This window comes from Falco cherrug, chromosome 1 (assembly GCF_023634085.1).
Source record: "Falco cherrug isolate bFalChe1 chromosome 1, bFalChe1.pri, whole genome shotgun sequence".
Lineage (NCBI taxonomy): Eukaryota > Metazoa > Chordata > Aves > Falconiformes > Falconidae > Falco > Falco cherrug.
The window spans coordinates 80,176,519-80,200,642 of NC_073697.1; the positions used below are offsets into that span (position 1 = coordinate 80,176,519).

The 24,124-nt window shown below is 40.2% G+C and overlaps 1 protein-coding gene across 5 annotated transcripts; it reads left to right on the forward strand.

The window, feature by feature from the left end:
• Positions 1-2,559: 2,559 nt before the first annotated feature.
• Positions 2,560-23,892, forward strand: TMEM144 (transmembrane protein 144). Of its 5 annotated transcripts, none has more exons than XM_055714659.1 (13): positions 2,560-2,632; positions 4,867-4,952; positions 6,179-6,375; positions 7,575-7,697; positions 8,086-8,185; positions 8,718-8,798; positions 10,709-10,790; positions 11,923-11,993; positions 12,776-12,894; positions 14,209-14,328; positions 14,796-14,893; positions 16,884-16,937; positions 18,107-23,892. In XM_055714659.1, the coding sequence occupies exons 3-13, from the start codon at positions 6,237-6,239 to the stop codon at positions 18,188-18,190; spliced, it is 1,071 nt and encodes a 356-aa protein (XP_055570634.1). In that variant the 5' UTR covers positions 2,560-2,632; positions 4,867-4,952; positions 6,179-6,236; the 3' UTR covers positions 18,191-23,892. The 5 variants fall into 5 exon arrangements, with proteins under 5 accessions (XP_055570634.1, XP_027660326.1, XP_027660328.1 ...); XM_027804525.2 differs by lacking the exon at positions 2,560-2,632 and adding an exon at positions 2,640-4,575; XM_027804527.2 differs by lacking the exon at positions 2,560-2,632 and adding an exon at positions 2,640-3,501.
• The last annotated feature ends 232 nt before the right edge of the window (positions 23,893-24,124 follow it).

Here is a 24,124-nt window from a genome sequence, read left to right on the forward strand (position 1 = left end):
TCCACCCATACCTGCATTAGTAGAAGAAACCAGATCAACTTCTATTTATGTGAAGGACTGTCCCCCAGGGTGCTACGGACGGTGCTGGACAAGCTAAGGCTCGGAAGTCTTCCTAGCAGGCAGGCTCTGGCCAACCTGCAGAAGAGGGGTGGGCTGAGCCAGTGACCACGAGTCACAACCTCCTGCACCCTGAGCCATCTGCTGGCAACCTCAGAGAGCACCATCCAGTTACTGAAATGCTCTGCTCCATTTTCAAATCTCTGAAGATGGGAAGACAACAAAAAACCATGGGCAGGCAGGTCTTCAGCCACCCCCAGGACAGAGGGCTCCATCACGCGCAATGGTTACTCGGGAAGACAAACACCATAACGTCACATGTTCCCCGCTTCCTCCTTCTTCCCCCAGTTTATACACTTAGCATGATGTCATATGGTATGGAATATCCCTTTGGCCAGTTCGGGTCACCTGCCCTGACTGTGTCCCCTCCCAACTTCCAGTGCCCCCCCAGCCCTCTGGCTGGCAGGGCCCAAGGAACTGAAAAGTCCTTGATTTACCACAAACATCACCCAGCAACAACTAAAAACATCAGTGTCCTGTCACCACTAAGAAAATTAACTCTATCCCAGCTGAAACCAGGACAAATAGTAACCCATTTCTGCGGAAATAACAAAAAGTCGCTAATTCACCAGAAAGTTCTCAAAACCACCTATTCATAGGGTTTACACATAAATCGCCCTCCCCTATGGCATCTCCTATAGCCTTCCTTTGCATCCTTCTTTGTCCTACCAAGTACAGTTTCTTCCTTCTCGTCTGAATTATAATTCATACTCCTTTTTTACAGCTTCTTTTGTAGGTGATCTTCCTTCTTTAACCTAGACGAAGTACAGCCTTTGGGGATAGTGAATACCACAGCTGGAGGACTTAAGAAAAACACAGAGGAAACCATTTGTAACACCGCACAGGTAACAATATTATTATTAATACAAAAAAAGCTACCTAGCAGCTAGTATGTTTTTGCTCCAAAATGTCAGATTAGGTATTAATTTTTGCCAGTATCACTTCTCTATTTTGAAGCAATACATCTCCCGTTTCTTCATCTAACGCTTCCTTCTTGCTCCAGTCAGTCATGTCAGTTTTAAGGGAGAGGGGATTTAAAGATACTTGGGCTTTTTAGTTTTCCAAGATGTCTCAGTTTGGTTCCTCACACTGTAGGTATGACTGCAGAAATTGCTGTGATTCAGCAAAGAACAAAATACTGTCTGTGGTGGACTGTAGAGCATTTTGCAATAAAAGGCATTCTTGAAGTGGACACTTGTTATATTCATCAAAGGCTCTGAAATTTGAAATATGAACGTTGTCATTTTCCATTTTAGTAAATGCTCTGCATTCATGGACTTCCTTTCCCATATACTTTTCATCTCCAACAACCTATGATTTCAATAAAACCAAACAGCACAAGTGAACGCATTGGAATCTGTCCGCACTTGAAGAGTTTCTTGCTTACTCTCAGTGTAATTTCAACTGGTGTGTTAATGAGGAAAGTAATGCTCCAAAACCAGCGTGGTTTGAAAAATAGTGAGGAACAGATGGAACAGTGAGGAACGGGTATCAGCTCACGTGGGGTAGGGACAGTAATGAGAAGTGATTGCTGATGGGCTCCTCTGAGACCCATTCTTCCAAATGAAACCAGGGGCAGGATTTTTGGAAAACATTTTTGTTCAGTATCAAGATTCTTCTGAGCCAAACCTCAACACCCTTCTCTATCCCTGGACACCTGAGAGGATGTAGATTCATGCTGGGTCCCTTACTGTACATGCTCTTGCTTTCTGTGTGCAGGCAGTTCATTGCAAAGGTTTAACATTTTTCTTAGTTTTCCTTTTTTCTGAATAATGTAACATGTAGACTCACATTGCCTTTAGAATCAAACGCACTTCTCCCCCCGAGGCTACATTTGTGATTATCATAAGGGATGTTGTTCCTCTTTCTTGGATGCACTGCAGCTAAACTGTTTCCATAGAGATGTTCCACAGTTCATCTCTCTAAATGTCACATGGACAGATAATTATGTTACAATAATTGATAGCTGGTGCACTTCCAGCTCTACCAAGTCCGTGGGGCTGAGACCTTTGTCTCCGGAGGAAAAAACCGTGTGTCTTTATTATGGGTGATGCAGATTTGATTTGCAAAATCGGAAGCGTTACTTTAGGAAGCTCGCGCGGTGTTAGCACGGCGCTGGATTTGGAATGCCCCTGGGCAGCAGCAGCGCGGCAGCACACGGGTGTGCCTCCACCGGAGCCGCGGCGCCGCCCCACCAGCGGCCGCCTAAGCCGGCGGAGGGCAAAGCGCTTTCGCAGGCCCTGCGCGCCGGAACGTACGGGTTCGCTCCGCGCTGCGCCCCGCCGGGCGGGCACCCGCCGCCACGGGGGCTGCCGGCCGCGGGGGACGGGCGAGCGGAGCAGCCCCGGGCCCGCCCCGGCCTCCGCCTGCTCAGCCCCGCCCCGCGCCGGGATGGGGAAGCGGATGGGGAGGAGGCGGGACGGGGCGAGGGGAAGCGGATGGGGAGGAGGCGGAACGGGGTGAGGGGCTGCGCAGGCCTGGGCGGGAGGCCGGAGCGGCGGGGGAGGCCGGAGCGGTAGCGCGGCGGGGCTGGGGTGGCGGTAGCGCGGCGAAGGCTCGGGCCGCACGGAGGGCCCCGCCGGCTGAGGGAGCGGGGAGCGGAGCGCCGTCAGAGGCGCCGCGGCGGCCACCGGGGTCAGGGCGGTGCCTGGCTGGAGGGGCTTCCTCAGCTCCTCCCGGGGCGCGTTGCCGAGCGGTTGTGCCGCCCCGCGGTCCCAGGGCCGGGCCTGCCCCGCCGCCTGGTGGCCCTGCCTCACGGGAGCCCGGCCGCCGTGGAGCCCCTGGGCGCAGCGTGCGCCGGTGCCGGGGCCCCGCAGCGCCTGTGCGTTGCGCTCTCCGAGCTGCTGCCCGAACTGCGGCGTTCGCTTGAGGGAGCGTCTTAGGGACGCAAAGAAGCGTTTCTTGAGCAGCTGGTCAGAGGCCGTGGTGTCCCCTGAGGACATCGCTCAGAGCCGCCTCGGGTCTGATCGGAGCCTCCTAAAACCAGGATGGGCATAGCCACCCTTGATGGCAAATAGGCGATAGGAGAAATGCATATGTCAGTGTGGCACACCACCTTTAAAAATACCTGTTCTGTCGGACCTGCCCTGAGGTGAAAGCTTGTGATGCCCTCGGGCAGGCTGCTCGGTTGCACGGCTGCCTGGTCAAACCAGAGGGTAGCAGTATGTTAGTGTTGCGTTCAGGGAGCATCATCATTTGTTGTGTCTGTACAAAGGAAGAAAATGGCGGCACATCTCTGAGGAAACTGTGAAAATACAGAGTGCAACCTTCCAGCAAAGTGAACCAGTGAAGTCAGTAGGATAAGGGCAGTGTGTGGCAACAAAATTCCATTATATTTCCTCTGCAGCTTGGAAACCCCAAGTGCCCTTCATTAAGGGCTACTGGGTGAGAAAAAACCCTTCAGTAACAGCAACTATTCCATTTGTCTCTGCTTGAGTTTCAGATACAACCACTATATTCTAGTATCTTAGCAGCTTCAACAAGCGCATCTGGTTTGGCATCTAGTAGCTATAAGTCTTTGAAGGCACGTATGCTGCAAGCGCATCTGGCAGTAACATGGGATTGCAGATAAGAAAAGAGGCTTTTACTGAACTCTCTGAAGCTCTCTGGTGTGCAAAGCGGGTGCAGGCGTGCCGGTTCATTATTTGCGCTTGACCTTCAATCAATTGTACAAGAAGGGACCTCTGGAGGTCATCTAGTCAACTCTGCTTAAAGCAGTGCTATCATTGAAGTTAGAGCAAGTTGCTCCAGGCCTTGTCCGGTTGAGCTTTCTCTTAAAGGCTTGAAAATGGAGTTGAAAGTTGGGTCTGAAATTTAGCCAGATGTGGAGCTAAGTGGCCCAACAAATTTTAAGCAGTCTGAATGAAACAATGCTCTTTCTTCATTTGAACTGGAAGTTGTGTTTCTGCTTTTGGTGTCATGATTCTGGTTCTCCAATTGCGCAAGACTTCAATGTGCACAGTGTAGAGATTCTTGGATTATAAAAAGCAAGCAGAAAAGTATATTGCCCCACAGCACACGGATTTCTCTTAGTAGATACAAAACCAAAATATTTTTGAAGTAACATTTCTCTGTACGTTAACGGAATAAAAAAGGCTGGTAAACCACTTTTGATTTAAAAGGTTCTTAGTATTTAACCAGCATAATGACTTAGTGATTTAAAGGCTAAAGTGCTGAGTCCCGCATTCATGGAGGTACAGTGTAATCAGCTTTATTGCTATGTCCTTAGCAGGATGAAGTTCCTGTGCAAAACCCAGCTCTTGTGCCTTACTTACCCACTAAATGAATTAAATGCCTTCACTCCATGAGTCAAGGTTGATGGAGTGAAGATTGCTGATCTAGGCCTTTATCTGTGTTAATCCATTCTTGTGGTGTCACAGTGTTCCATAGCCTGTGAAGTCAGTCTTTGAAGAATCCCTAGCATTGTTATTTGCACTGCTCAGTGTCTACAGGTCCCAGGTGAGACATACTTCATTGGAAGAGTCTTAAATAGAGTGAAAACTTCCAGGAGAAGCTAGTCCTTTAAGTAGGCAAGAGAGATGAAGAGTGAAAAAGATAAATGGAAACACCCAGGTGCCATTGTACCTTCATGATGTGGCTTCTAAATGTCATCTCTGTTTTCATTAAGTACTCAAATTTAACATATGCTGAGGATTTCAAGATTTTAAAGGGGAAAATTGTAGAACCTAAGTGGTCATATTAGTTGTGGGATTGAACTTTTCACCTGCTAATGCAAATAATTAATTTCAGCCAGTACTGGTGGCCCTGCTGAAGCTGTAGATAAAAGCACCACCTCAGCAGATGCAGTTCTCAGTGTCCTGAGGACTCCAGAGAAGGTAAGGCTGCCGGGTAAAATAAGATGAAAGCATGTGCAGTTGCTGATTTCTTCCTTTTTAATAGAGTGTAGTCACAGCACCCCTTACAAGAATTGGCAGAATTTCCACCATGCTATTTCAGCTTTTTTCCTCCAGGCAGTAGCTAGTCCACCGCCACTGGTGGATGTTGAACTGCATAAGGAAGTAATTTGATTCAGTATAAATAGCATTACTATGACAACAGAATTGGATGCGTAACTTTATATATGTATATATATGCCCCTTTATACTGACAGCATATTAGGTATCCCGTTGCCATTTGAAGTTAAATTTCCAAATGCTTTTCTTACATGTAGTCTTTTAAGTGTGGTATGCAATGATCATGTTACTGTAGTTGTCCTCGGAGCTACCTCTTCTGTCCATGAAGTTCTGTCCATGAACCTCTTCTATGAAGTCTTAATTCATATTGAAAGTGTATATGTGGTACTTCTGTTGAGTGTAACCTCAAGATGAATCTCCCACTTTAAAAAACCAAAAGGGAGGAGGGGAAGGGATAATTTAAATTTAATAACTACTACTTTAGATATGGATACAATAAATTTAAAAAGGTATTTGCTTTCTTATTATAGTTATGTGGAATGAATGAAGAAACTTTGAGAGGCAGCTTCTCCCTTTGTTCCCCACAGAAAATACGAAGCTTTATGGACATTTCGTATTAGCTGGAGCAATTCCTGTGATTACTTTATGATCCTACATTGATCTCACTGTGGCATCCATAGAATCTCTGTGCCTGTTTCTGACTTCTAGGCAGTGGGGCTGCAAACTGCTGTAGCTTCTTCTGCCACTTCAGATTTTGCCTAACCACTGCTTTTTCTACACACCCCAGTGTGATTTGGCTACTGGAATAAAGAATATCCTGACAGGGCATCACCCTAAAGCATCAGGGCTTCCCGTAGGCCTCACAGATTCAAATCCTCAAAACCTTGTAGTGCATCTCTGCATTCACGTTGCATGTTTTCTAACATGCTTTTCTGTGAAGCAGATTATGGAACAAAAAATTGTCTTTTTTTTTTTTTTTGGTGCATCTGTTCTTAAGTTACTTCATTCACAATGACAGCGTTTCATGGGATTCTACAGTATGCTTTGCAGACCGTTCCAGGATTTAAGAAATGGATAAGTAGGGTCCTTTATGTTTCAGATCTCTGAATTTAATACTCCATGTGTTTAATTCCACCTTCTGATTTCAGAATCTGTAAGGACCTGCAGCAAAACAACTCCACAAAAAGAGGCATCTTCAGAGCAAAGATGAACATCGGGAAAGCTTACAATACCTTTAACATGAGCAATGGAACAGATCTAGCTATTGGCTTTACCTCTTCCACAGTAGCTATCCTTCTATTTGGGACAAACTTTGTGCCTATTAAGAAGTTTAATACTGGTGATGGTAAACTTATTTTTTTTTTTTGTTGGCTTTGGTATATTTCCTAATGGGAATAGTATTTTTACCAGCAAATATGAGAGTTTCTATTGCTAGAGTTACAAATATCATCACAGCCTTAATCCATAAAGCGTGTTTTAATTTTCTTTGCTATTGTTAGGGTATAAAGCAGTAATGTATTGGTTCAGGATGTGGCAAATCTTTAGAAGAGCCTTTTTTATGTGGTGGTGTGCATTTTAACAGTGATGTTGTATGTTTCATGAGCATTTTGCAATGGAGAGTGAAATGTCCTTTCTCCTACCCTTGTGGGGATTCTTAAATACACAGTGGTTTTAATACTGTAAAAGTTGTTGGACTTTAGAGTATTGCCTTTCAGTTGTGGACCTAACATAAAAACAACCAAAAACTGAGATTGTAATACTTTTATCTGGTGACTTACTAAGAGGAAGCAATCACTTCTATTTCCTGCTTGGAATTTTATCATTTTACAGTACTAGGTTCATGTTGTATTTGCATGTTTATAGGAAGCATAGACAATTACCAGATTCCTGAATGAATAAATCTGCCATTATGTTTTGGCAAGAATGGTATCTGCATTACAGGCTGGATATAACCTCTCTCTGCTTTGTGCCAAATATGGTCCTAACAAGACAAGGCTAGACTTCAAAGTGAAAGTCTTAGTTCACCTGGCATGCAGTTAACAGGTCTGCCTTGTTGATCCTTTAGATAATCTACAAAGGTAGAAGAGATCTGTCCGAAGTTTTTGTCATCCTCAGTGTCCTGGGTTAGTGGAACAGCCTGAGCCCTGAGCTTTGAAGGAGTTTTGTCCTGTGCAGTCATCTGTGTTATCTGTTGCTAGGGTGGTGGGAGAAGTTTGCAGTAACTGAATAGCCTCTTTGTCAGAAGCCTATCAAGATTTTTGTATGTTTGAGATTCAGGGCCTGTGTAAATTTTGTCCAGCAAAGCGTCTTTTGCAGCTGCATAAAAAGAATGCATGGTAAGGAAAAGACTGACAGAATTATAATACCCCACCCTAAAATGCATCTTTAAAATATATCGTAACACAGTTCCCAGAAATTCACAAAGGAGGTGGCCACCTTTTGATTTTTTTCTGTACTGTTTTATCTAAAATATAATATTGTTAAGAGATTCACACATGCAGTATTCTACAAGTTCTCTGTTATGTGCATTTGATTTTTCCGTAGGTATGTTCTTCCAATGGATTCTCTGTGCCTCCATATGGATAGTTTCTTTGGTGGTCAATTTAATCCAGAATTGCCCCCGGTTTTGGCCTCTGGCTATGGTTGGGGGTTTTGTGTGGGCTACAGGTAAGGATAAAGAGATTCTATTCCTTAAAATGCAAAGTAATCCTAACTCTTCATAAAAAAGAAGCAGTGATAAAAACTTTTCTATATATAAAGTAGTAGTTATTTGACTTTTTAAAGTCTCAGTATTAACAGAGCTGTACCCTTACAGCAAATAGCATTTTATTATGCTTATCTTACAAGCAGCAAATTCACACCAAAAATAACTATTAAAATGGAACTGAGGAAAAGTCCACGTTTAATGTTTGGAAGTTTTTAAAACACTATCTCCTACCACCTAAGAGTTGCCTGAATTTCTTTGCCTTCTGAACAGTCACAGAATCTAAAGCTAAATATGCAAGATCACAGTCAAGCTTTTAAATTGATTTTAATTTTGTTTTTTGTATTTCAGGCAATGTCACAGTTGTCCCTGTTGTTAAGACTATTGGCTTAGCTCTTGGTCTTTTGATATGGGCTTCTTTTAATTTGCTGACAGGTTGGGCAAGTTCAAGGTGAGTATGTTTAAGTCATACATAATTAACGTTGCTAATTTTTCATTAATAACTGCAATAAAAACACTTATCACTAATAAAGAGTATTTATCATAGAAATGAGTTCTTTTTCCCTTTCAGTGGAAAGTACTCAGGTTAATTATTTTATCTTCTAGTGTTTCCTTTGTTTCAATAGGAAGAGGAATGCCCAATGACGTTCATTAACAAAATTGAGTGAATAAATAATGTCTCTGTTAATGTAAAACTAGTACACTGCATTTTTTCTTCTACAGCCTGGGCTGATAAGATAAATTAACTTCAATTTTTAAATAACCAGATTAAAAAAAAAAAATCAGTGTAAATTAAATTAGTTTAAAGATTAATTTTGTAAAGTAAACATAGCTTTTTTAAGTCATCTGAAGCGCTGATCCAATATTGCAAATATAAACTCAAGCAGAATTATTTACATGAGTAAAGTCTTCCAAGACTGGGTTATAATCTAACTACTTGTATGCAGTCAGTGCAACTAAGTGAAACTGGTTAAATTTTCCAGGTTTGGCTGGTTTGGAATTGACCCAGAAGAGGTATCCAGACCAATCTTAAATTATATTGGAGCTGGACTTTCACTCTTAAGGTAAAAAATTATTCTTAAAATAAATTTCTGTAATGTAAAATATAAATATAATAACCACAGGGACAATATAACTAAAGGGTAAATGTATTGAAGTATTTTTTGCAAATTGATTTACTGCACAGTTCATGAGCTATCCATACGTACCTGGTCAGTGTTGTATGTCAGAATAGAAACATACATGATATGCAGTACAGAGGTGAAATGGGTATTCATAATTGCAGAAATGTGTTTTTATGCTGATAGGCATGGCCAAGGCAGAACAGTGATGCACGGATTGTCTCTAGCTAGGTTGTTCAAGTGGCTCACTTCCCCAGGTTTGTGAGAGAGGAAGAACTGTCTAGAAGAATCTTGGTGAGAAAACGTCTGATTTCTGATCTGTCGGGGTACAAATCCTTCCCCTTAACTGCAGATCCCTTCCCAGATCCTTCAGGGTCCATGAAAAGCCAGACGCTTTGCATTATCTCTAGTCCTTAATAGCTCCCTGTCTTGTAACTTAAGCCACACTTACAACATCGCCCAACAGTGGTGCCCTTTGGGATCTTTGGAAGGGCTTCTACTCTTATTTTTTTGTTTATGATTTGTACAAGTGCACATTTTGGTCCAAACACAGGAAAGAGGGTCTTTGTTACATAGCAGTGTTCTTGCTTTCCAGCTGGGTGGCCAGGAAGGTCTTTCTAGGAACGTAACACTGGCCCTAAATCCTAGGGGCAGTAGGCTTGCCATAAGCGTGCTAAGCAGCCAATGCACTTTAATGCCTTTAGAAAAAGAAGGGCATTAAGAACATGGAGATGGTGGAGCCATAGTTGATTGCTGTGGAAGAGCCACTGCCTTAGATTCACGAATTTGGATTGCAGTCTTCCTCTTTCCTAAGAGTCCACAGCTTTTTACCCATTACCATTAGGTGTAGCAGATGATTTTGTATGGTACCCAGAAAATGGTAGCAGTACTGCTGTTTTTGCCTTGTTGAATTCATTCAACTCACCACCTGCTTCCTGCCTCTTTCTGAGATATTACGGACAAGTGATTAACAGAGAAGATGGTTGTGACAGAATATGTTTTCCTGGCAAGCTGCACAAAGCCTGTGTATGTTGCTCTGCAGTGCTCAGAAGCATGCATTTCATTTTAGCCTCCTGTGTGGAACCGGTATATGTTTGTCTAGTCCCTCTGGAGGAAGCTGACATCGTTTCATATCTATCCTTATTCCTTCAGTAGGAGATGAGTCATTCTTTAAATGGAGACATTCTGTTTACAATTATGAGAAGGAATCTCTAAATCATTAAAATAGCTCTCATAAAAATATAAAAACAGATCCTGCCAGTTGTGGTTGCACATACTTACCTGATTTCCTGGGGCTGGGGCACAAGTAGTTACGTTTACCCTTTCTTCTCCATTTTCTTCACTTCGTGCACTGGAGCACCACTGAGCCATACTCCTTCGACATATGCTTGACCCCCTGTAGGAGCAGCATTCCCTCACTCACATATGATAGAAGACTGAAAATGAACTTAGTTTCTTGAGCACAGAGCCAATTCTGTGCAGGTTTAAGCTTTTCCATATAGAATTTTCGTGCAGAGTTCCATCGTGTGTGTGGTTTAGCACAAAAGGGCACTGTTAACTAAAGCAGCTGTTGTTAACATGTGGTTGTAACTGCACACTATAAAATGGAGACATTTCAATCCCATTACATAGAGGAGAGATCTATAAAGTAATACAAAGACTAATTTATATACTTCCACTTAAGTTGTTTAAGACTGTTAAAAGCAATTGCATTTTAAAAATACATTGAAGTGACTCTAGGGCAATAATGAAAACAAAGTAATACGCCTACAAATATGTTTGGTCTCTGGACACTAAATGTTATGTCCTTGTGAGCTGACGTGATATTTATTGGTCTATTTTTCTCTTCTGAGTGCTGTCATATTTCTTTTTATAAAAACTGAAGTCCAGACTTCTTCAGCTTCATTAGAAAGCACACCTTTACTGAGAGAAAGTGTAAGTACTCTACAGTTGTTGTTTTACAGCAGCGAAAGTACATACCCATTTGAAAACAAGAAAGTTGCTTAATGTTAATCAGATTTTCTAGGATTTATGGTGGAATACAACCAATGCAAATGTATGTAGTTTTATGTATTTAATTTAGGGATCTTGCATATCCAGTTGAATGTGAGCAACAGAAAAGCTTTTCCCTTAGTAGTCCTATTTCGTTATGGCAGAGGTTATATGAAAGATAAAATGTATTACTTTGCTACCAGAGAAGAGGAAGCAATTTTAATTAAACTGTAAAATTAGGAAGGTGCTTAGATGAAAGGCAGCGGCGTGTGATTCTCATCCACCAGATTTTTGACACATTACAGAGCCAGGAGATTGTCAAGAATTGCTGATTCTCAGCATCAGCTGTGACACAGGTTGGAGGCCAACAAGGGTTGCTAGATTGGCTGTTGCTCCTTTGGGAGCCCAAAGTACAGAACAAAAGCTGGAGAGCAGTAGGCTGCTAGTACTATTGTACCTTACTCTTGTAGGTCGGTGCTCAGTTGCTACCTGAACAGAGAGTTTCTGTCTGTGCTCCATGTTCATAAGAGGTGCAGTCTACCAGACCAAATCACAGAAGACAATCTGATTGCAGGATTAGAATAAAGGGATGTTGCAATTTCTTTATGCTATGGGCAAGTGTGGTTATTTCCGTGTTTGCAAATAGTCCTAGTATTCTGATAGTAACACCAGAGCTATCAACGAAAGAAAAAACTACATCATAAATAAATTCTGTAGATGAAATCATTTTACATTTGAGGAAGGACAAGTTCTGAAAGTCAGATCTACCTTCATGCGGATAAAAAAAAAATGGCTAGCAAGTGCTCGATTATGTAGTAAACCCAAAGTCCATATCCAAACTCATAGTTGTAAACTTTGAGGTTCAGAGATCCAATTATCAGTTTATTTTATTTAAAAAAATAAATATTCTTCTTTCTTCAGAGTATTTCTTTAAATTCCTTTTGTTTCTCTTTCCATTTTCACTTTGTTTTCTTAGAGCAAAATGTTCTGTTTAATACAGTGTTTGACGTTTGGTGGTTTTTTTTTTTTAATCAAACTAAACTAAACTTGTGTGAAAACTCCTTGGTTTTTGCAGTCTATTAATGTTTCTGAAGATGCATCTGACTCATGGGTGGACAGATTTTCTCCAGCAAAAAAGAGGCTGATGTAAGTTATTAACAGTTCTTTTACTGGTACAGGCCAAGTAGCCAGAGAAAGTAGTTGATGAGCACAGCATAAGAGCAGAATTTGTGTCCTGTGGTTTTCCTAGCACAGCCATGCACTAATAAATAACAGTTTTTAAAGTACTAGTGTAGTGTGCGTATCTATACATACATAGCTGCACAGATAATTATTTAATTTGCACTGTTGAGTGTGCTTTATCTTGCCAGTTAAGTACTAGTTAATACTACGAAAGAACAACATTTGGCAAAGTAAGTAGCAATAGGAGCTAAGTTATTACAGAGCTGGTTTTTATCACCTGGTTGATTAGCACTCCAGCATAGAAGGAGCCTGTGCTAGTAACGTACTTCCAGGTGTGGTTTCCAAGTGAATACATCTGGAGAAGGCACAGTAGTATGGTAAGGAAATAGCAGAAGTGCTCCAAGGTGGAAGCAGCAGCTAGTGAGGGGCTGATGTGAGGAGTGGAGGCAGCCAAGAACACAATGATCTGGAGGTGGAGGAGGGGACTAAAAAGACAACAAACCTGGTTGTTTATAATAGTTACAAAGAATAAGTAGACTGCAACGGTGAGGCTGAGGGATGGAGCATTTTAATTATTTTGTTTGTTTTCTCCTAGCTCTGCTTTTAAGAAAACCTAATTAGTTGATTTCTTTTGTTTTCGTATGATTCATAGTCTTAACTGCTGTATTGGATTTGCTTGTGTGGATTTTCTACTTCCGTAATTAATGCTAGGCTATTTTCTCTGATTTTTTTTTCACTTTTTAAAGAGGATGTAGTCTGGCTGTAGTAGCTGGAATACTCTATGGTTCCAGTTTTGTACCAGTGCTTTACATCAAGGACCATGGAAGAAGAAACGAAACTGTGTACACAGGAGCAAGTCAATTTGGTAAAGGCTAATAGATCACTTCTACTTGATTTCATTGTATATTGTGTTCTCCTGCTTTTGTAAAGGCATAGAGTGCAATTCTTGATGTGCCTGAAAATATGTTGTGACAGCTTACCAGTTCTGCATTACATGTCGCCGTAATCATAGTAGTAGCACTCCTTTTTTCTCAGAGGTGAATTACACCATTAAAAGAACAGTGAGAAACAGCCCAGAGGATACCATAATAACTCGTAGCTATGTTTCAGAAGGCGTTAGATACTAGCACTCTCAAAACACAAAATTTGTATGCCTGGAACATGAGGTAAACAAGGGCAAGGCTGCCAGTTGCCCAATTGGTACACTGATAGAGGAAGAGCTTGATCAAAACTGATGATCAGAAGAGATATATAACAACATAAGTAATTAAAACCTTGTAGGGTTTTGAAATGGAAACCTTTTGATGTAAGTCTAATTGGCAATTTCAAACAATGTTTCCCCAGAAGTATTTTCCTTAAGGTTTAGTGTATAGTCTGTCAGGTCTTAAGAGCAATGTATTGCTGAGACCGCATAATGTTCTCATTAAGAAATTGTTTGTTGTCATCACATACGATTTGTCTTGAATACTGCAACTTACGTATTCCCCAGCTAGACAAAACAGATGTTATCGTCACTGTAGCTGCCTTTCCTCTTGGGAATTTACAGCTCCAAGGAGATAGAGATCACCTTGCTACCTGCTTCTGCTTTGCCAAGTCGGAAATACTTTTTTTAGCACAAATGAAGTCCATAAGGGATTTATTATTGTTAATGATTATAGTGGTCAAAATTGTGATACATTATTAAAGATTTTTAAAAAAGGATAAAACTGTGCTGTGTTTAGCTTATACGATACGTGGAGTTGTCTTGCCCTTAAATGTACAGAAAACAAACAAGGCTATGCAGGAACACAGGTGTAGATGGTCAGGACAGGATGTAATTATGTAAAATCCCCACCCTAGTTTTGTAGCCTCATCTGAGGATTTTCTTAAGGTTTTAATAAACCAATTCAGTAGTTTGACTATTACTAAGGTTCCAAAAATAACAACTGGCAGAAATGCCTAAAAGCCCATAAAAAAATGTTAGGGTCAACGCAGCAATTAATTCATGTTTAATGTATGTGTGATTGACCAATTCCATCCAGTCAGACTAGCCGCTGTCTTCATCACAATTGAATGTGAGTTGTTAGCAGTAGCACCTTACGTGGTTTTTTTCTTATGCAAATGCTGTCAGTGAAATAAAGTTAGTTAAAATTAATAACTGATGTTTTAGGCTGATATAATTTTGTCATTTCTCTTTCAGATTTAGATTATGTTTTTGCACACTTCAGTGGAATATTTCTTACAAGTACCATTTACTTTTTGATCTACTGCGCAGTCAGGAAAAATAGACCTAATGTTTATCCTCAAGCCATATTGCCAGGTATGACTTTTATTAAAATTAGCAATTAATTTCAGTTATTCTGACCATTTTGCAATAATTAGTTCAAGCTGTATGTGTTTGAATTGTAATTCACCTTTCACTTTTTGGTCTCTTTTGAAAGATCACTCCTATTAGGTTAATTAATTAAGGTTAAGAAACAGTGATAAATTTTGTTCTAATCTGAAGCTAGAACAAAATGACATTGCATACAGCAGGTTTTCAAAATTTCATTCTGCCAGAGTGGAGAGTGCATTGCCCAGAAAATTGTGAACTTTAATTTGCTACTTCAGTTGTACTAGCCAATTTTATCGCTTGACCTTTGGTTTAGATTATCGGAGCCAGCTTGTTAAAGTGGTTAGCATACTAAAATACATACAGTTTCTGTATTGTGCTACAAATATAAATGTTCCACAAATTGCTGTCTATACCTTACTGTGCATGTTGATGATTGGGATCTGTTTTTTTAGGGTTTGTTTCTGGTGTGCTTTGGGCAATAGCCAATTGCTGTTGGTTCATAGCCAATCACTATCTCGGCGCTGTGGTCAGCTTTCCGATAATTACTGCAGTAAGTATATAAAAAATAAAATCTCTGACTAGAATTAAGTGAAGGTTTTTGGTTTTTTCCCTCCTGTTTGTGGAATTAAGTTGAAATTATGACATGTCTAAAGCATTTGAATCAAGAGTATACATTGCCTTTTCTGCTTGTCTGTGCTAGGCTTTGGTTTTCTAGGAGGATATGTGGCAGTGACAGGCACCATCTTGGCAATGCCAAGCTTAAAACCCCAGAAGAATTGAAAGTGTGAGTCCTGAGGCTATGTAAAAGTCAAAGCTTTGTAGTCAGAACTATATCAATATTGAGTAGTAAACTGAAGTGATTAAAAGAAACATTTTATGCTTTCGGCCCAGCAAGTACATTTTGTTCCGGATGTTCTTATTTGTGACTTTTATCGTCTAGCAGTCATTTTGGTTGTCAGGTATATTTCCTGTTTACAGTTCTTGAACAAACAGAAAAGATTAGGTATTGCTGAAAAAATGTTCTTATGCAAATGAGGGGAAAATAGGTTGGCCCATTTTGTCTGGTTTATTCCTAGTTATGATACCATAACCTTTAAAGCACCGTTTATTTCCAGAAGCTGCATAAATTCCATTACTATGTAAAAATAAAACTTTGCCTTTACTCTCTTCCCAATCTGCTAGATGGTGATGCAAAAGCGGATAACTTCTGACAAATGAAATTTCTTAAGTATCAAAACCAAAGTTTTGCTGAACAGCTGTATTTTTAGAAGCAAACTAATGAAACAACATTAATAGGGATTAAGCTTTGCCTCAAGATGCAGTAAATCAGAATAAACTCTGCAGTGTGCAATGAAAAAAAGACAGGCTTGGGATCATTCTAATTATAAATTGGAAGGATTAATGGAAAGCAGCTTTAGTAACTTAGTTATCAGTATGCCTAAAGGGCAAGGATGTAAAGTCATGAAATGAAAAATGTAAGGACAGCACAGATGAGAAACTGCCGGTCTGGACCACAGGTTCAGAACTGCTGCTTTATTTCATCCCAAAGTGAATTTCAGACAGCTATTCATCACATTCCTTTTAGAATTTGTTTAATTTCTAAAATACATTCCTCTCACAGTGTACGTTATCTAAAAAGTGAAATAACACCTTAGCTATTATTCAAATAATAGTTGGTAATTTCACTAGGAAACAGCACCCACAGGTGTGAGGCAGTTTCCTGCTGGCCTGAATCTGTGTCCTGTCAGCTGTACAGAAGATGGAGAGAAGACGATCACTGTCCAAACATCTGTTTCTGGGAACAGCTCTAACGGGAAGCATTTATAGAGCCAGTTTTTGCTTCATTTTCAGCTAATACTTTTTCATCAGTCGTGAAAATTCAGATCACTGCTCCCACAGGGGAAAAACGATATTACTAAAAGTGCCTGGAAATTGTCGTTGTGTATCGCTGTCTGCTGTTAGCTAGGAAATCTGTACAGCAGCATCGGAGATAACCAGTATTTTCCTGACCTGGCTGGCTGGCTTTGTGCTTTGTCCAGATGCCTGCTATACAGGAAATGCATGTATGTTCCAGTCTTTTGATACCGTACTGAGCGATAAAATCAAACTCTGTCCAACTAGTTAGTCATGCCAATAAAGGAAATGTTGGGAATATCCATGGTAGCTGCTAATAAACCTGAATAGTCCTCTGAAATGTGGTAACGTCATGGACTGTACTTTGGACTGAAGTAAGGCGTATTATTTGGAGCCTACTACAAGAATGTGTAACAGCCAGCACAGACTCCAAAGTGCAATTTAAAAAGAAATTGTGCCTCTGGCTAAAGAGGCAAGAGACTTCTTTTTTTCATTCTTGAATATTTTTACTGTGTCTTACTTTATAAAGATTTCAGTGATGTTTTTGCCATGAGTGCTGTAATTATGTGGAATGGAAAGGCCTAAATTTGTTATCTGGACAAAATTCAACCACCCTGAGAACAGTAGTGAGAAGGCAGTACATTTTAATGAAGAGCTGTAATGTACAAATGAATCTTATCCTTTAGGGTCCTGGCCTTGTTGCTGCAATGTGGGGAGTCCTTGTATTTAAAGAAATCAAGGTAATCTTATTAGGTCTCTTACCTGATCTCTTCTGCTTGTCTCTAGCTGTAGGAACAGCATGAGTTGGTGTACAGCTGTATCTCTGTTTCTCTTCCTTATCTCTGTTTCTCTTCCTTACAAGTATTGCACTGTGAAGCCGAAAGTCGTATCATACAATGCTAAGTTTTCCACGAAAGATGAAGAACTGTGAACAATTTTTACAGGAATGAAGATTTGAGTTCCGTAACTGTATGAGCAGCAGTAGGAGTAAAGGAAGACTGTAGCAGGGCCAGGAGGATGTCAGGCACAGCCCTAGAGCAGCCTTTATTCGAGATAGTTCTTTCAGTGTGGGCAGGGGAATGAACAGTTGTCCTAATAATCACATGGACAAGTAGACTAGACTTTTAGGGTCAGGTTCACCAAAGGACCAAAAAATGAGGTGGAGGTTAGTTGGCCTTGTCGGCTACTATAATGTGGAGATCCTAAGCTCATACATACGGCAGTGATTGCCTAGAACAGGCTAATTTACTCTACTGGATATTAACATATATGGCAGAAATTAATTTTTTAAGTAGAATTTGAAGCATTAAACACTAGCAGCTTAATCCTCGGGTTCACTTAGCTAATCTGTCCAGGATCCATAGTTACCTAATTTGCCATTAGACATGTTCTTTCCTAATGTTTCTGGTAACTGTGTAAAATGTGTTAGGCACATTTCTGGATCAGGAACTAGAAGTTCTCTCTTTCCCCCACTGCAGATCAATGTTTCGCCAGACTAAAGACCAACATGTTCATTATCCAAGTCATTGTCACTCACCAAGTCTTTTATCCTTCTCATACATTTTAGAAGTCTATGCATAAGTGCTTACTCCTTAAAAATAATCTGAAAACAGGCAAAGGCCTTTAAAAATACTCTTTGAAAAATTGCTGAATTAGTTCTGTAAATATTTTCATAAGTGTATGGTGCCATAGATTATCTGTATTAAACTCTTTTGAGCAGCAAATACATTACAAACTTTATATAAAAGAAAATGGTATAAAGTTTACCATTTCATGTTAATGGATTTATTCATTTTGTCATAAAATGAAACCCTAGTTCTTTTATTTTAACTTTTTATTTTCTTTTGGTGAAGTGATATCTATTATGACAACATGATACTTCTCTTTTTCTCTCCCATTGCCTATCCAGGGACTGAAAAACTACATTTTACTTTCAGTAGCATTTTGCATCATTTTGGCTGGATCACTCTCCACAGCTTTTTCTAAAGCTTGAAAGGATCTTCTGGACCAGTAGATGGTGCTACTGTTTAATATAAATAGAAAGACAATATTGGTATATCGCAATATATAATAACTTTCAAAACGTATGTCCAGTGTTTACCCTGATTTGCTTCAGACAAGTGGAAAATAAAACTTTTGCTAAATGTTCCTATTTGGCGTGAAAGAATCTGGAAATGATTGTTTCTGCATGTCTTGGAACACTAAAAATATCAAAGGATTTTATTAAAGCTAAATGATTTTACAGTTAATAATTTTTTTTCTGGTTCAGGTACTAAACTTCATGTCATCATAAATTGCAGTTCACTGTGGTAATGGTGAATAAAGGGATTTTAATTATTGGGCTGTAATACTGTATGTATTTGCAAGCTGATTTGTTTTACTATAATGTTCTGTCTTAGTGACTTGATTATAAAATGTCTTGTAAAAACTCTTATGGAACTGATACACGTGCAGACGTGAAACATTTTTAATTTAGAAGCATTATTCTTTAAAGCCATCAGTTTACATAAAAACACTGTCTTCCAATCACTTCAAATTTTGAAGGAAATAGGGGGGAGAAAAAAAGGTGCTGAAAATAAATTACTTGTGTTTGCTGCTGAACTGTTTAGTTGCAAGAATATTATGTAGAAATCGGTAAAGGATGCAAATAGTTGGGGAATATTGTTTGGCTTTTTTGTTTTGGTTGCAAGTAAACATTACATTTCTGCACTGCAACATGAGCTAAGTATGTGATTCAGTTTGTTTCCAAATAACTTTGAGCTTTTTCTGAATACTTAATTTTCTATGTAGCATATTCAAATCTTAAAAATTATGTATGTCGGTATTTATTACAGTGAAGCATCATGCTAAACTACCCAATCATTGTTCTGCCCAAAGCAAAAGGTTATGTATGTAGATGTAAATTGCTTCTGACAGTTGTTGTCTAACTTGTTTCTTTAAAAAAATAAACAAAAGAAGTAGTTTTCACAATATTTTTAGGCAAACTAACCAGATTCTAACTACCTGTCCTGCTAGAAGCCCTGATATCTAAAGGAAATTCCCCTTGAGGAATGTTACGACCACACTAACGTGGAGAACTTTTTATTTTCTTACTGATGGCAGCTAACCTTTATGTATTGAAAGCAAGTTGTCTGAACCTCCCCTTAGTCTTTTCTTCAGTATGTTGGACAACCCTGGCTCCTGCAGTCTTCCCTTGTTTGTAATGCGCTCATCATTTTTCTTGCTCTTTCCTGACCTCTCACTAAGTAGACTAGATCTCTGTAGAAAAACTGGACGTGGCAGTCAGCCTACAGTCTGAGAAAAACCAAGAGAAGCAGCAGTAAATATTTTTTTTTTTCATCCAATTTGCAAAGCCTGTTTGTGATTACACATCGTTGTATGACACTTTTTGCCATCACGGCTTGATAATTGTTAATGTGCTCAGACTGCAATCATAATTTCTCCTTTTTTTCCTTCCACCCTTTTTTGTCTCCTGTTTATCAGATTTGATCGTAGAACTGTTACTTAGCCTGCTTTTTCCCATCCTGTGTTGTTGTTTCCTACCCAAGTGTCAGAACTTGGTGTCTGACAGGGTTTTTTTCCCCCTTAAGGCATTTTGTTAATTGTGCTTTGTATGTCAGCCCCATCCTCCAACAAATTGGGAACATTTTCCAGCCAGATGTCATCTGCAAATTTAATAAACATGCTCTCTAATTATTGTCAATAATTTATGAAAATGCAGCATGCTACTAGCCTTTACTTACTTTTTGGAATCTAATTGAACACTTTTCACTCTGACAGGGAACAATTGAATGTTCTGGAGTACAATTTCCCTCTGTCTTATGGTGGGTTTATTTAGACTGCATGCTCCCAGCTTTTATTTAATGTCTGATAGAGTTGTTAAAGATACATGATGTGCACCACCCTAATACCTGATACCCAGTATCCAGGTCGGGCACAATTGCTTCTTGACAGATCCTTGCCCGTTAATCACCTAGCCATTGTTCTGTTAACAAGGAAGAGTTTGTTCACATGTTTTTGAAATAACTTGAATTCAGTTGGACATGTCTAGTTTCCCTAGATCAGTTTCCCTTCTTAAAGATCACAAGAACTTCTATATTCCTGGAATATACGCCATGCTGGAAATTTTCTGATAAACAAAGAATATTTTTTTTTCCACACAGTTACTGAGAAAAACACTAGCCTTGTAACTCACTATTTTGCTAAAATAATTATAACTCAATACAGTGGTTTTAAAGACTGTGTGATTACAGCACCAGTCCACTTTGATGTACCAATGCAATTGCTCAGGGAAGATCATCTGTTTAGTTTACTACTACCTGCAGGTCACCTTCCACATTTGGTTGAAGCCTGCAAGGACAGTCTACGCTAGTCAATGAGGTATGCTCTTCACTAGTTTATTTTAAGCAAAATACTAATGCCACAGTCTGGAAAAATGCTTGGAAAATGTTCAGCCAGAATTCTCGGGGTGCAGACCCCTGACTGTGTGAGCTGGGGGTGAGCTAGCCTGTGCACGCTGCCAGTGCCAGGGTGGAGCTAGCTTTAAGGAGTGTGTAAAATACACTTTGTACAACAGGTCTCTCAGGCCCCAGAGCACCTCCAAAGGAGAATAGGAGCAAGAAGAAACAAAGGTCAGAGAACCAGGAGATACAAGAGTGCATGGCATGATTAAGAGCTGAACTAAGCATCAGAAAACCGACAGAGCCTTTTCTAGCAGAGCAAAACTCTGGGAAGAAAAAGAAAGAGAGGAGCAGATGAAGCTGTGTGGAGATGTTTGGAGGTTCAGTGTGTCACAGCTGAAGCAGGATCTGATGGTGTCTCCCAGTTGTCTTCCACAGCTGGGCAAGCCACAGTACTCGCTGAAGGGTCAGTGCCGAGGGGCTGTCGTGCAATTGCTGGTGTGCCTGCACCTGCTCTGCTTGGCACCTGCACCCCATCTGTGCGAGGAACCAAGCGGGGTTGCCCAAGCCCGGCCACTGGATCCTACTTTATCCTTAACCCTGGGCAGTGGTTCCCATCCTGCACGACAGGGAGTGCCACAGGCCATGGCGGCGGCTGCGGTACCTCGAGGCTCTGCTCAGTGCTGTGAGTATCCTGAGTGAACGTCTTGGGTGTTTCAGATTTTTGGTCCGTAACTTACAGTGACAGGACAAGCTGGCTGCCAGGGCTGTAGTGGGAACGTCACGAAGGTTAGCAAGCAGTAGAACAACTCGTCCTGGCAGTGCCTGGTTTTCCTTGCCTCAGTTCAGATTCTGCTTTGCTCGTTGCATTTGTAATTGTTGTGGGTTACGGTGAATCTGAAAATGTTCTATGGCAATGGACCTGCTCCATCCATCCCCCATCAGAGGACTGGCCGTGTCTCATGCTGGTTGTGCAAAAAAAGTTAAGCTGACTGTCCCTTGGCAGTGCGTTTAGGTTTTGGTGTTGGGTGTAAACTGTTACCATATGCTTCAGCTTGCTGTATGAGGGATGCTCTTACGTTAATGTCTGGATGTGATCCCAGGGCGCAGCTGAATCGGGGCAGGAGCATCTTCACATTCCCTGGTTTCTGTCCAAGGGCATTTGCTTTCTGAAACAAGCCGAGAAGCTGAACTGCTGACCCTAGCGATTGCCACGCAGTCGTACGCAGCTTGGTGCAGTTCTCCAGTCTATGTTGAAATGCTATCAGATGTGCAAACTTAATTGCTGACTGCTAGGGCGTTAATTAAAACTCTTGCTTGTGAAGGCTCAAGTATGACCTTTATTAAATGCTTTCTTAGCAGCTATCCTGGTGGGTTTGTCCTGCCAACAGCAAAAAAAAAAACAAACCACCCCACCTCTTGCAACTCTTTTCTGTGAAAAATCCCTTGCAGTAATTAATCAGGATTTATGGTTTAAATACTTATTTATTCCAAAATACTTTCTTTTGATGTTCACTTGGAATATATTGGATAAATATTCCAATCATTTCTGAGATTGTCTTGTTCCTGAAGTTTTCGAGTTTGAAGTAACACTGGCACTTCTTTCGTGTTAAAATGCTGGATTAACAGATATCTGTTTATAGAGCTATTTATACAAAACAGTCTGGCAGCAACTCAGTTTAATAAAATTCTGCAGCTAATATAAATTATCATGGCTGTGTTTATATCAGCATGTTTTTATATCTGTGTAAGAACTGACCCAGAATATTTCTCTTCTTTTTTTTTTTTTTTTTTTTTTTTTAGGTGATGGTGGTAATTTTTCTTTTTTCATACATAACTGAACAAAAAACCAAAAGTAGGACCAAGGTAGAAGATTCACATTTCTTGCAGAAAACTATGCTTTCAAATATTTGTGCCTGTTTAATAACTTTGAAGAGTATATTTCAGCTTGCTTTACGAATTTGTCTCTGGTAATGCTTGGAGGCAAACTAGCCTTTAAAACATAGGTAGTCTGGGATTTTCCAAGTCAGATTTTTGTGCAGTGCTGGGAACCAGGGAATTCAGTCTTTTTTAGATTTTCCTTACCTGTTTATTCCTTTCCCTATGTTTATTATCAATTAATTTTCTGAGACTTGCTGCCCTTCTTCCAGATTTACGTTCCTTCATAGTATTAGTAAAAATAATTATCTGGAAAAATAAATTGAACACATTAATTCCTATGGCTTCAAATGAAAACAGTGAAAACTGGCATTGTTTTTATCCCTATATACATTTTTATGTGTTGTCTATAATTTTCTTTCTGAACCAATATTCATGGTTGGTTAAATGTTAGTTCAACAGTCTGACCTGATCCTTGAGCTTCCTTGCATCTGGTGTGAAAAGAAAATGACAGCCAAGATGATGCATGCTATCGCTTAGTGTCTTTTTATTTTTATTTTGACCTTGCTTTCAAATAGAAGACTGAAGTTTAATACCATATTCCATAATTACTGAATGACTAATGGATTCCACCTTCATTTAGCTATATAGTGACTGCGGAGCATTGTATTTTAGCTGGTACAGCTGAAGTGATGGTTCATGCTTTTTTCATGCTTATCACAAAACATTTCTTAAAAATCTAAAATTTATTTTCTCTCGAAACACCAGACAGTTGCTGTGCCTCTTACTGCACCAAGGGGCCTGTTTGAGAGCCTGAGAGAGGAAACAAGGCTCAGAGACAACGGGACCTGCGTTAGTCCTGCTGGTGTCAGGGCTCCAGGCACTGTGACACCACCCTGCGTTTTCAGATTGTGTAACTAACTACTGATGACCTTGGGGTTTGGTACTTATATAGCAACCTATACATTAGTAATGAAATCAATTAAAGTTGGAGATACATTAGTTATTTCCCACGCCCTTGCATTTTTCATGCTGTGGATCTTCTGAAAACACGTCCTGTAGAACTGGGAGGCAAACCACCCAGCTGCCAGGGCCAAAGCAGGGAAGGGGAGGGGAGGGAGAGGGTCTTCTCACTGGTTAATGAAACGGGAGGAGTGGCGGCAGTAATGGTTCTGAGCCCTTTGCTTTGATAGATTAGATATATATGTATATATAGAGAGAGATTGCTATATATAGATACAAAATACTGTCTCTCACTGAGCCCGTAGGCAAGCCTGTTGTTGCTTATTTATTTATTTAATTATTATATATTTATTATTTATTTTTATATATCTATTATTTATTTTTATATATTTATTATTATTTATTGTTGCTGTTCATGGACCAGAGAAAATATTACAGCCTCTACCTGATGAGTCACGTTTTGGTTTTGTTTTTTGTGGATGGAGCCTGGGGAGAGGAGGGCTCGCTCAGGCGCTGCTGAGTGATTGCTGCCCCCACTGAAGTGACACGTCTGAGCTTCGACCCTAGCCCCGAAGAGCCCCAGGAATGCGAAGGGCACAGGCTCTTCCCACATCCAGCTCGGGAGAAGGGCTGATCCGGTACTTAACTGGATAGTAGTATTCCCCATCAAGCAACGCTTTGACTCT